Source organism: Pygoscelis adeliae, unplaced genomic scaffold (assembly GCF_000699105.1).
Source record: "Pygoscelis adeliae isolate BGI_AS28 unplaced genomic scaffold, ASM69910v1 Scaffold233, whole genome shotgun sequence".
Classification (NCBI taxonomy): domain Eukaryota; kingdom Metazoa; phylum Chordata; class Aves; order Sphenisciformes; family Spheniscidae; genus Pygoscelis; species Pygoscelis adeliae.
In genome coordinates this window covers 808681-821551 of record NW_008824421.1, presented here as the reverse complement: position 1 = coordinate 821551, position 12871 = coordinate 808681, and the positions used below count along the sequence as shown (strand labels likewise).

General features: G+C 37.6%; 1 protein-coding gene across 1 annotated transcript in view; it reads right to left on the bottom strand.

The window, feature by feature from the left end:
* BRE (brain and reproductive organ-expressed (TNFRSF1A modulator)) overlaps window positions 1-12871 on the bottom strand; it is a 173100-nt gene that overhangs the window by 130789 nt on the left and 29440 nt on the right. The window contains exon 4 of the mRNA XM_009320906.1: window positions 10304-10398. Within this exon, the coding sequence (XP_009319181.1) occupies window positions 10304-10398 (95 nt within the window). The remainder of the gene's footprint in view (window positions 1-10303; window positions 10399-12871) is intronic.

Here is a 12871-nt window from a genome sequence, read left to right as displayed (position 1 = left end):
ATCAGTTCTGGGGGTTTTTCCTTTCCTGTCGAAACAAGTAATTTTAGCTACAGCAGAGAGGCAGAACCTTCACAGCTAATATTTTGGACAGCATCCACTAACATTCCTTGAGCATTTATTCTTGGGTGGCACATGCAGAACTGTTTTCTTCTAACCATTTTTTCCCCTCTCAGAATCCCATAAATTAAGATCGATATATCACATGGTGGATCTCACTGGCCAAGCAGTATTTGAATCTTTATTTTCACATCTGTACTACAAGATAGCTTATAGGGCCTTGAAAATATGGTCCCTAAAGAAAACATTTACAAAATACTGTTGTGTAACTCATAAGACATTGGAAATCAAAATTATTTATCTACTATACTGGACAAATTAATGCAAACTAGTTATCTCTTCTCAAAAAAGCAGTATAAGAAAAGAACACTAATTTGGTTCCTTCATGCAAGTAAAAGCTACGTCTCTGGCAAGACAGGTATATGCCTGATGATCTGAGATGGAAGACAGCAAGGAAAAAGCATGTAAAGAACGAGTAAAACAAAGATAGGTTTTGAAACAAATACAGCTGAAGGTTAAGCCAGTAAAATGAAAAAAAATATAGCTTGAGCCCTCCTCCATTTAGGAAAATTAATAGATCCTTTGAAAATTACCCTGGGTGCAAAGACATTCTTTGCCCCAACAGTATCTTGTGAAGGAAAGAACCTGCAGGGTCCCAAACTTAAACTAATCCCATTGGAGAAAAGTACGACTATAAATTACAACGGAATTCACAGCCTAGAATTTAATCAAATCTGAAACTGCATTATTGGACAGAATGATTATTTCTAACTGACCTTCTGTAATCAGTTAATTTAAAAGTCTGTCGTTCTTGCATATTCATAAGCAACAACCGACTTTCTCTACAGAAAAATGAATTATCATGGCTCAACAACTTGAATTCAATGGGCACACCACATTGAATTTAAATGTATTCTCAATTCCGGAAGACTGTGCTAGATTTGATCTTTTCTCTCTCTCTTTAAAAAAAAAAAAAGAGAGAGAGAGAGAAAGAGAAAAGAAAAACCTTGTAAATGTGTTTCTAGAAAGCTAACAAGCTGTTGCCTTCGAGCCAAGCCATTTCTTACTGTTCTAGGGTTCCTGTGAGGAAGCAGAGTGTATTGTGCCAGTACCATTACACATCAGGGCTAGAATCCTTTAATTTTCTGCCAGTTTCTCTAATAACAATTTTTTTCAAATTTTAATAAAACATTGCTCATGTAAAGTATGATTATATTTTAATTCACTGAAGCAAAAAATAGTCATAACTACATTATCAGTTTGCTGGTTCATATTAAAAAATTATCAATACCAACATTATTATTTAACTCCCAGACTTCCAAATAAAAGACATTCTGCTTTCATATGTCCAGCCTGGGATATCCAACTTTATATTTTTGGTTTAAGCTAATGATGACTTGAAAGTCAATGAGATGCTGGAATTCATTATACCACCCTTACCACTAGCAAGGTCTTTATTTCCTGCAAAGCAGATATATTATATATCCATATAAATACATGAACATATTTAGTCATCAGTGTCTGGTAATTGGTGGTCTGAAGTTATGCCACAGTATGTATTTTCCCTCCAATATGACACCATCCACCTGAAGAGTCTTTCATTTACTCAATCCTGTTGCTTCCTCAGGCAACCATTAGTGATAACAGACAAACTTGTACTTCTCGGAGGAAAAACTGATGCGTATCAATATACCAGGAAGAGACAGTGAAAGAGTCTAGGGCACTGCTAGATCAACCTGACTGGCCACAAAAAAGCACTGCAGGCAGAGAGAGGCATCCACAGTGTTAACAGCAGTGTAATATACTGGGAAAATCTGAGCAAGTTCCACTGCTTCCTCCAAGTGCTTTCTAAAACTATCTTTCTCACAAAGTCTAGAAATCCCCTTAAGAGTTCCTACAGAAAAGGTGTAACAGTAATACACCCTCGTCACAGAGGGGACAGCACTAGATTTAGATGTCTTTGAAACAGGTAGTGGAAGAGTTGCTAGGCATAGCTCCTTAAATGAGCAGTGGTGAAAAGTCTCCGAAAGTGGTCAAAGTCTCTGAAAACTGATAGAAAAGATGAGGCAAAGAAAGAGTTTTTGTTTTGTCTTCATGGACTGTGAAAATATCCAGCAACATGGCCAACTGATGTTGGGAGAGAGCAAGTCACAGATCCAAGAGTCATTGCTTACAAGAATAATTGCAGATTCAGTGACTCTAACTATTCCTTAAAGAACATTCGAAGGCCTTCCCCACTTCCCGCCCAGTTTGTTATCTAAACAACCACACAGTTCACAACTTAAGATTTTTCTCTTGTTCATGTTGGTAGACTTCACTTATCATTAAGGCAAGATATATTAGTACAGGGTACTAATACAGACTGACTGTCTCTCTGATGGGATATTCTCACAGCCTACAGAATAAGTGGACTGAAGAGCCATCAGATGTTGAAATGGACTTCCAGAGGAAATCTTGAAATATTTGGGGTAAGTGCCATAATGAGATCAATTGCCTGGCACTATTAAAGTTAAGGAGTTTGCAGATAAACTCAGGCAACATCCTGGGGTATTAGAAGGAACACCAGGAAGATGGAAATGCAGAGTATCTAACTGGACCAGTAAATTAAATAAAGCATAAAATTAAATAAAAGGGGTTAAGAAACAAAACAACTAAGTTCGAAATGCATTTAGATTTCAGTCATGCAAGGGTCCCTTGCTAAACAGCATCAAAATAAAGTATCTTGGCAAAGCTACCTACCAGAGCTCTGACTATATATAGAGTACAGGTTTAGGCACAGCCCAAGCTTTGGTTTGTGTACTGGCTCACTGACAGCCTGCTCAGCTACTTCTCACCCAGGATTGGATGCAAGCTTGTCCCACCTCTAGCCTTTCCAGTCTCCAGGGACCACAGGGTCAGAGAAAAGTGAGGCTGCAATGGTAAGCCCGCGATCCCTCCTGCCATGCAAGAACTCTGGTAATTAAGAGACCAGTGATGATTTTGCTAGTGCTCATACTGCAGCTCTCAGCTAAGACTAATACCTAGCTATACAAGTGCTTTGTCTCCACTTACCAGAACTTCAGGATATGCTACTCAATTTTACACTAGAGGAGCAAAAGAAAGAATACTCATTCAGACATGCAGTTTGGTTCTAGTAGAGAGACAGCAGTCTCTCTCAAGCTCAGTAGCAACTGTTGTCCACCTAAGAAATGAGTGAATTCATTAAGAAATCAAGATTAATTCAACATGAATTCAAGAGAAGATCCAGAAACTCAGGAGGCCAGTGCTCTGCGCTCAGGTATAAGCTAAACAGACATAGCTTGAAAGAAACATAAGCCTAAACATCTTATTCAGCCTTTACATTAAGATTTAAGCATCCTGTTATTCTGGTCCAACCTTCTGGCCCATCTAACTGTATGACCATGAAAAAGATGGTCAAACTCACATGACAAATTATCTTTTTTTTTTTTTAATACAACAATACGAATGGAAAGCCATTAAATGTTTTTCCCCTATTCTGCTAGTGCACAATGATTAAGTTGCTCATCACATGCACATTAGTTAGTATGGCAGAAAAACATTTCCTCCCACTTTGCCACCCTTCAGTCAAATGATCCATGCACATTCCTAATGTTCTCCTAAAACTAGCATTTCCTGGACTGTAAAACTATATTTTAAGAGCTAATAGTCTAGATTTTCCATATTCTAGGGAGAAATTGCATTATCAGAGAAGCTTGTGCCAAAAAATGAAAGGAAATGTTTCCCCACCAAGCCCTTCACAGAACTAATGGTATTAGTTTTGCATTCTACACTAGCAAGATTTAAGCAAGAAAGGCAAAACTACCTGGCTTATCAGGTATTTTCTTCCCTCAAAATTAAATAAATAGTATCAAACTGTAGACATTTTTTCAATTTCTGGATTCGCTAGGCAAAAACCCCATCCAAAACGTTGTGATTAACTAAAGTGGAACTTCTGACCTCAGCATATTCTCTTCTGCTTACACTTTTGAGATAGGAAGCCAAGTTTTGGAAACTGTGCTAAGAAATGCTGAAATTTTGGAAAAAGAAAGTGAGGTAAATAGATACAATGATTTTACATAAATAGAAAATGACAAAGTAATACAAGGTAGCTAACTCCATCTCAGCCCCATAATTATTAACAATTCTGGACAAAGAGGACAAATAAAAGGGAAAGGCTAGAAGAGAAATTCAGAAGACTACAACAAGGAGAAAAAGGAATAATTTCCCAATGCAGAAAGGCCTTGAAGGAAGAGGAGATGGAAAGATGATAGGAAAAACTTTGTTTTTGTAATTTCTCTTGATTTTTTTCTACTGAACTGTTTTGTATAGCCTTCATCTTTACAACATGGCTACACAGACAATCCTAACACTCGCTCTTGGCACTGTATGACTTCTCAGAAGGACCTCCTGAATGCTGGCCTCACAAGGGCTGCAGTCAAGCTGGCTAGGCTACCCCAGGAGAGGATTCCCAGCCAGAATCCTCTTTTGGGGATTTCTCGTTTTAAACCCAGTACAAGCACAGCAAAAATAAAAGGCAGAAAACCTGTGCCTGGTTTATGACACCCCTTGCTAGCTGGGTCAAGGAAACAAATGAGGATTCCCTGGGGGAACTGTGTGGAGCTCAGACACCAAAACCAGACCAAAATACATTCAAAATTAGATTCTTTCAGGTCTGACCTAAAGAAGAACGTTGTACTGGCATAGCTCTATTGTTTGAAAACATGGTCAAAAATGTATACTATAAATGCCAACGATACCAGCCAAAAGGTCCTTCTGCTGGGAACGCTCCTGAATTAAATTACTCCTCTGGTGGTATAAAATGTGACTTTGTCACCACTGCCTATCCATACCAGACAAACCTCAGCAAGGCCTCAGTGACCATATGCATATAAAGAACCTAACCTTATACATAGGTTATGATATATATATGTGTGTATATATATGCACACATACATACATCCCCCATATATACAAATGGGTAGGATCAATATAGAAGGACAGGAATAAACAGTGTTCAGAATTCACGTTTGTATTAGAAAATTAAACAGTAAATAGCACTGGATTGTAAATAATCAAAACACATCTTGACATATAAAGTCAAGACATGACTGAAAAGTGAATACAAAAAATGTGAATATAAGTAAGTTCAAAATAAGAAAAAAAAGTCTAATAAAATGCAGGATCCAATCCTGCATTCTGTTTCACTTAAATTCCCCAAGTTCAACTGAAACAAAAGTAATTTAAGGCTTTCAGTACAAGAGCAGTAGCTTAGGAGTTCCAAGAATGAAATCTTCTGCTGCCATCCCAAATAGAGCAAGTAGAAGAGATAGTAATGCTAAAATAGTTCAAACTTACCCACACATTTCCCAGAGAACCCACCACCACGACTTTAAAGTCATATTCTGAAAACCATCGTGCTCATTGCCCTTATGCAGGGGCTTTCATACTGGAACACATAACACCTGCCATCTTTGCCAACAATACAACAGCCAGACTTTTTAGAACAAAACAGTTCAAATGGCATTAGCTAATATAAGGGGTGTTTGGGCTTTTTTGTAGCTACTGTGAGCATAGGAACAACTGATGCTGTTAAACATCTGTCTCATGCACCTGATAGTAAATGAAGAACAATTATGGAACAGGGAGGTATTTAAAGGATCTCTCCACTACCCATTAAAAGCTAACTCAGCAAGTCGACAGTAATAATTATTACAATAATGATTAAGATTTTGAACAGACACAGAAAACAATACAGCCTTCATGACAGTCATTATATAGCCAAATGATAAATATGGAGTCTAATAATTACAAATACAAAAACTTACAATAAACATTGCTCTACACAAGATATAGAGCATGACAGCCAATACACTTGAGTAGCACAATTAGCTGAATCAGCTCCACAATGACTGAAATCTGTACTCAGTATTAACAATTAGACAAGGGGAAAACAATCTTCCCAACGCTACGTACTGGCATGAGAACTGCAGTGGCCCATTCTCTGAAGTTCTGTGATGGCAATGCCCTCCTCCCACGTGAATGCAGCACTAAGTGTTCACATATATACTAGCCCACAAGGACACATTCAACACTTACTGGGTTTCAGGAAATGCTAATGTCCTCTTGCCTCCATCCCCACTAAGGCTAATGGAGCCTTTTCGATAGCAGTGGATGGGCAGAATAATTCTGGGGAGACTAGCTGGAGACCTGAAGTAGGATGCTAAAAAACCTAAATCCTTAAACTGACAGTTAGCTTGCATATACTGCTATTGTCTCCTCTTTGCCAAACAGAATATACTTCAAAATCATTGGAAAAATGAGGTTAACATTTTGCATAAGCACCTCAGTTATTAACTGGCTCACATTAACAATCAACTAGGCTAACATAACAAACAATTCTTGTTACTCAAACTGGCGTCATTGTAATGAGCTCCAAATTAATCTCATCCGTACACAATCACTAATCTTGTTTTGTGCCAACTGAATTTTTAATCAGAACAGAATGAATCATAGGTTGTTTTTAAAATACATTTCTAATACTTGCCATCCAAAATAAATAAACACTAGAGCAGGGAAGAACTTTTCTATTTAAATTCTGAGAAGCTGATTTTATTTATGCATACTACACACACAAGCATCAAATGCATATGATAGGTGAGGACACTTTTAATGAAAATAAAAAATAAGCACGTTTATTTCTAATAATCTTTGAGCATGTATAGCATCACCAACCTAAAGAATTTAGCCCTCTGACTGTAATTAAAACTGTATGACAAACCAAAATAAAAGGAACAGTTGCCCCTCTGTTGCATCGCTCCTCCATCTCTACATCATTCTAGAAGGTCAGAATACACGTTCAGACCCTGCGACCAGCAGAGTAACTACTTCTGGTTAAGGCGTGTAATGAAGCATATATTTTGCAGTACTGAACATGAGACTCAACCTGAGTTTCAAACCAAAGTGATTTTAATATTTGTGCAAGACACAGAAGCAAAGCTGAGTTTCAATGAGCATTTTCAACTCGATTCTGCAATTGTAATACCAATTTAACAAGGCAGGTGATTAGCTTTGCTTATAACAACGAGCGCTCAACATATTACCCCAGTGCTGAAACACAGCCCCAACCATTTAGGAATTCTTTGGGGGGGGGGGAAGATAATATGAAGTCTTCACCTACAGCATCTACTTTTTAAAATGCAGTGCTTCTGGAATCTTGTTTTAGCTGTCTGGCTAACAGCTGCTTAACTGAACACCTGTTACTGTGCTTACATGAAAACTTAACTCAAAGGTCTGCCCACAGCCATGGAGACTGAAGGAGTGACTGAAGCGATCTGCAGCACAGCCATTCAAATGTCTTTAGGGAGGTCTACTGACAGCCTCTATTACAGCCACATGAGCTTGAGGAATCTGGAGTACCCGGTTCTCACTTCAAGCTAAGCATAATGGCTGACTCAAGCCATGTAACACCACGTGATGACTTCTGCTTGGAAAACAAGCCACTCAGGCAGATGGCAGCAGCGCAGGAAGGCTCAACGTCAGAACTCCCATAGATCCGGCGGCACATATTACTTACTTAGAGACTGCACTCCTCACTTAATACCATCTACGTGCTTTTGTGAATGGTAGATTCTGGTTTGATTGCCAGGAACTGTTGTATTGAAAGTATTTGAAGATTGCTCAAGATTAAGAGCATTAAATTACGCTTAACGTGCTAATCTATTTTTACTTACAGTCAGTAGAAAGATATATTAACACATTAAAAAATTCTGCTAATATCTTAGAATTCAATTAAAATTATCTTCATTAAACAGCTCTGAGATCTGTGGAAAAAAGGGAGTTATTCAAATACTTAGCATAATAAGCAAGTTATTGTTAATGTAACATTCTGAAGAAAAACTCTGCAAACCATGTTGAACATTAAAAGGCGAATGCAAAAGCAAAAATACACCATATAGACCATAGCTGCAAGGTGGAGATAACACGCTCTGATAACATCAGGATGGACTGCAGGAGAATGACCAAGGACCTTATCAAAAAAGGTTACATTTACATAGTGAACACTATAGCAAGACATAATGACAAAAGGAAAGCTGTTGGCTTGCAAGTTTCTTTTTTAGTTTGCTTTTAATTTTAAAATAGGCTGGTTAATATCTCATTATGCATCAAGGAGCAAATGGCTCTTCAAGCCGCTTTCCAATGAAGAGAATGGGAAGTTTGTTCTGTGCTTAGGCAGAAGAAAAGCAACACTCCCAAAAGAAGTATCATTAATGAACAATGTACGAAAGAAAGAAAGAAAACTAAGGATGTTTTTATCCTTGCAGGTTTCCCTGTAGATCACTAGTGCTAGTGACTTCTTTTCACATGAGAAATATGGCACCATATCACACTCCATCTGAACAGCATTTCTGCAAGATGCCCCAAATTATCTTTATTTAATATCTCATTTGCTTTGTTATTAATTTCAGCTTTCCAGCACATTAAAAAGTGCTCCTCTTCCTTTAACATCAACTGCATAAAGTGGTTGCTAGGGTGAATACTTCTAAGGAGGTTGTAAGATTGTGAAACAGCAAAACAGAAGGGGAAAATAGGAGAACTGGTAAATAAAATGTGAAAACAATTCTAGAATTGTCATATAAAGTAAAACCTTTTCTATAAACAAGCCTAACAAAATAGCTATTCAGCAGCACCATGCCTCCTTCCCAAAGGAGTTTGTGAGCTTAACAGGAAGGTGGAAGCAAAGAAGACATTCACCTCTTAAAAATTCTGTTAGGTATGCTAAAAATAATTATTAAAACCAATTCTTTTAAGACTGTGTAGTTTCTCAATATAACAGTATGAAGAGAGTAAAGCTAAAAACAAAAACCAACACATCTGTCACGTCATGTGAAGGACATGTTCAATCCTGTGGCCACTGCTTCACGTTCTTCCCCTATGACATCTGTAGCCCAGAACAGAACAGTGCAGAATGACAGCCTCTGACTTACTTTGAGGAGCTCCCATACCTGATGAAATCACCCAGCAGCACTGGAGATGTGCTGATAAAGCACAAGAGAGGCTGCAGGAGAGGACTATGCAAAGAGCCTCTCCCCTAGGCAAGGCTCTATGCCAGGAGAAGTACAATTAAAAGACATTTCCCAGGTGCCTGTTTGTGCCAGTGATTCCCATCAACCCTTACAGGTAGCCTATAAAATAAAGTATATTTAAAGTGTCAATTGCTTTTTGGGTCAACTTTTTAATAAAAGCTGAAAATTCTGAAAAAAAAAAAAAAAGAAGTGAGATCATGACCTACTATGTGGGTGACTGACCAGGAATTACAGTAGGGCTCTCGGGCAAAGGCATACTTTTCTGACACAGCCACTAAACTCTGCACCGTAACCACAGTCCCTGGACACTTATGGAAAAACTATGCCCAAACCCTACTGACAAAGATAGTGTCGACCCAGAAACAAGGCTGCAGGTCTGCAAAGGCAGCAGAATGGAGCCCAAAGAGAGGGGAAGAGTAAGAGAGAAAAACACTGGGTTTCAAAATACCTTAATATGGCTTTAGTAATTACTAGTAACTTCTGAGAGGGAGAAGTATTTTAAAAGCATAACCATTGTTAGCTTCTTCAAACAAGGCTTTACTACTGGAGGCTAATTTTGAATAGTGAACAAAACGCTTGTTTTCAGGTTGTGGTATTTCTTCTTCCATAGTAATAAGACCGTGTAAAAATATTCTTTCATTAAGTTAATTTTTGACCCTCCCACCTTTTAAGAGGGCACTTCTCTGTCTTTATGGTAACACTACCACGTATGAACAGGTATCTTTCCTTGACACAGTGGTTTCAACAATATACAACCTGGTTTTATCCTTCCTCATGGGAAAACAACAATCAACATCACTACACAACATTATGCTACTTTTTCTGGAACTAAATGCTTTTTAAAGACACAATTGAGCAATCCTTTTTGCTGAAACAGATCTTTTGAGATGGTCAGATATTAAAAAGACATCTTTTTAAAGATATTCTGATAGTTATTGTAAATGTCATCTTGTCTAGATTAAAATATTTTAAAACCCCCCTACATTTATGGATTCAACTTTAAATCACAGTACAAGACAAAGTGTTTATACTCACATAACAATGAGATAAAAGGTTTTTTTTTCTTTATTCTGCATTGTTAGCAAATTCCTATTGCTGAAGCTATTCTGAAAAAGCCAAGTCTCTTTGCATGGTACAAGGTTCTCAAACAGTGAAGTACTTACATGCAAGGCAGAAGGATCTGGCAAAAATTCAGCATCCTCTCCAAAGATAAAATCTGGTGGCAGGTCAGGATAGTGAGCATTGAAAATTATATCCCCTGAAAAGTAATAAATGAAAACATTGTTTGCACTTTTATGTATGTGCTTATAAATAAAATATTGTACATATGATAGACATTTTTAATATAAAATTTGATAGCTACATTAAATATATTTCATGTATATATCCATGCAATTTTTACAAAAATTCACATGCAAGATAAGCATCAGATGTTTTGGGGGATGAAGCCAAATTCCTGAGGCACAGCTTCTTCCTCCTCTGCAAGCAATGGAACATGAAATACATTATTACTTCATATTTCAAATGGCAATTCAAACACTATTGAGGGTTGTCTCAAAACACCGAGTTAGAAAAGTGATCTTGTTTTAAAAAAGTACCACATTTAGATTGCTGTGTTTTGTATATTAAGTCAAAGTCAAATGCAAACTACTAAGATCAGGATTTTCAAAATACTGGAGCTTTTAAAACTTAGTAGCACTTACTCCCTCTTCTCCTCGCCACCCACAACTCTTAGAAGGAAGAATATGCAGTTCAATAGGAACCATTCCAACTATCCAAATTCTGGCCAAGAGAAACGCAGTATTACACATTTAAATGGAGAGACTAAAATTAACTAAAAATATAAAACTTCATCACAGCTTGGCACTGAGTTCTCATCTTGCCAGTGTCACAAGATATACAATTAATTACTGATGTGGTAGTTCAAAGAAATTTGGGTTGTAGTATTTCACTAGTAAACATACTTCAGAGTTCATATAGGTCAAAAGGCAGTCATCCGCATGTGAGCTCTTAAAAAAACCACCCACAAGTCAAGGAAAAAAAAAATATCTAGCATTACTTTTCTACCTCCCAATCACTCCTTCCTCTTTATGAAGCTATGAAAGAATAACTCCAAGCTTTTGCATAAAGCAGATTTGTGAGGTAGCAGGTATTAGAAGAAAGAAGTCAGTACCTACTATGTGTTACGACTTGTTGAAAATCTACACAGCAAAGTAAAACCAGTATGGTAAGCCTTATAAACAATTCTGTTCAGAGAAAGTCAAACCACTTTTTGTTTTTTTCAAAAACTCTGAATGCAGAACTGGAGAAAAGCATTAGCTGAACAAATCTTACAAAGCCACATCGTTGGCTCAGTGATATCACCATCTCAGGACATTCAACATGACAGTTTTAATCGCTAATATTCTGTAAACTTATCTTGGCTCTAGCTGGAAGCAAGGATGCTGTAAAGATTCATTTGCAGAGGATGAGGGCTCATGACCAAGAAGCCAACGGCCACTCTGGGGTAGGTATGCTCGCTCTACAGTATCGCTCCAAATCATGAACTCACTGATCACACGACTCAGTAGAGCACAGTGTGGGTTTCTCCTGTCTGCACTCCTACCTTCCTTTCACAAATGTCAGGATCACATGTTAAGTATGGGGTGCAGGAAAGAGTAGAGGTCCACCAGTTAAAATATCCAACACAGTCAACATAAAATCAATCTTTTATTTCATTTTAAAGAACAAAACAGGCACCAATCCTAGAGGAAACTGCATAAAATTGCAACAGGCAATGCCCCTGTATTAAGTAAGAGAAAACAATTACTAGACTGCCTAAACTGTAGTACAACAACAAATAATTCAGAAAAGTTGATGTTCACCAGACTGGATAGTTCCTATGCCACCATAACTCAACCCCTTTCTTCATATTTACTACAATTAAAAAGTCATGTATGGCTCCTTATAACAACCCCACCGATTTCCATGTACAGAGCAGGCAACTATTGAGGTTATATGTTGAAGGAAATAGCACCTTAATACATTCTTTGACTGACCTTTGCTTCATAGATAAAGAGGTGTGTTATGAATAACTCAGAACGTAGCATAATGAAAAAGCTTGGCCTGTGACTTAGGTAGCTCAATGCTACTCTGAAGGAAAGAATAGTATCTGTGTTTTTGCCATGTTCTTATGTGATGCTGAGTAACTCATTAAACACATTTTTCATATTGCAGTTGCTAGTTGCATGCTTTTTTTATTCCTGCCTTAACAGAGTTGACGAAACACAGTACACATAGCTACAACTCAGCTCACTAAGAGCTGCACTCCAACTACATAGATACTACAAAAGGCTGCTTAGAATAAAAGAAGGATCAAAATAACTGCATATTTTTATATTATACCTCCATATTTGATTAGTGAAAAACTATTACAGAACCTTACATCATGAGGTGACTCCAAGCCTCTGCTTAGATTAGCTAGATTGGCACTAAACTGTATTCACCTCTGCAAGCTCCACATTAACGGTGAACCTCAGGAAAGCTGTGACAGTAGGTGCAATGTGAAGGTTCAAGCAGGTACAAACTCTTTTTTTCCCCAGTGTTTTCAGTTCTACAGCAATATGAAGTGAAGAAAACTCACAGCCGCTCCCAGAACATCAGCAGTGCTCAAGTATGACAGTAAATTAAAATTGGCATTATTAGTTTAACATGCTAGGTGGTAAACTTTTACAATTTGGGGTTCAGGTGAG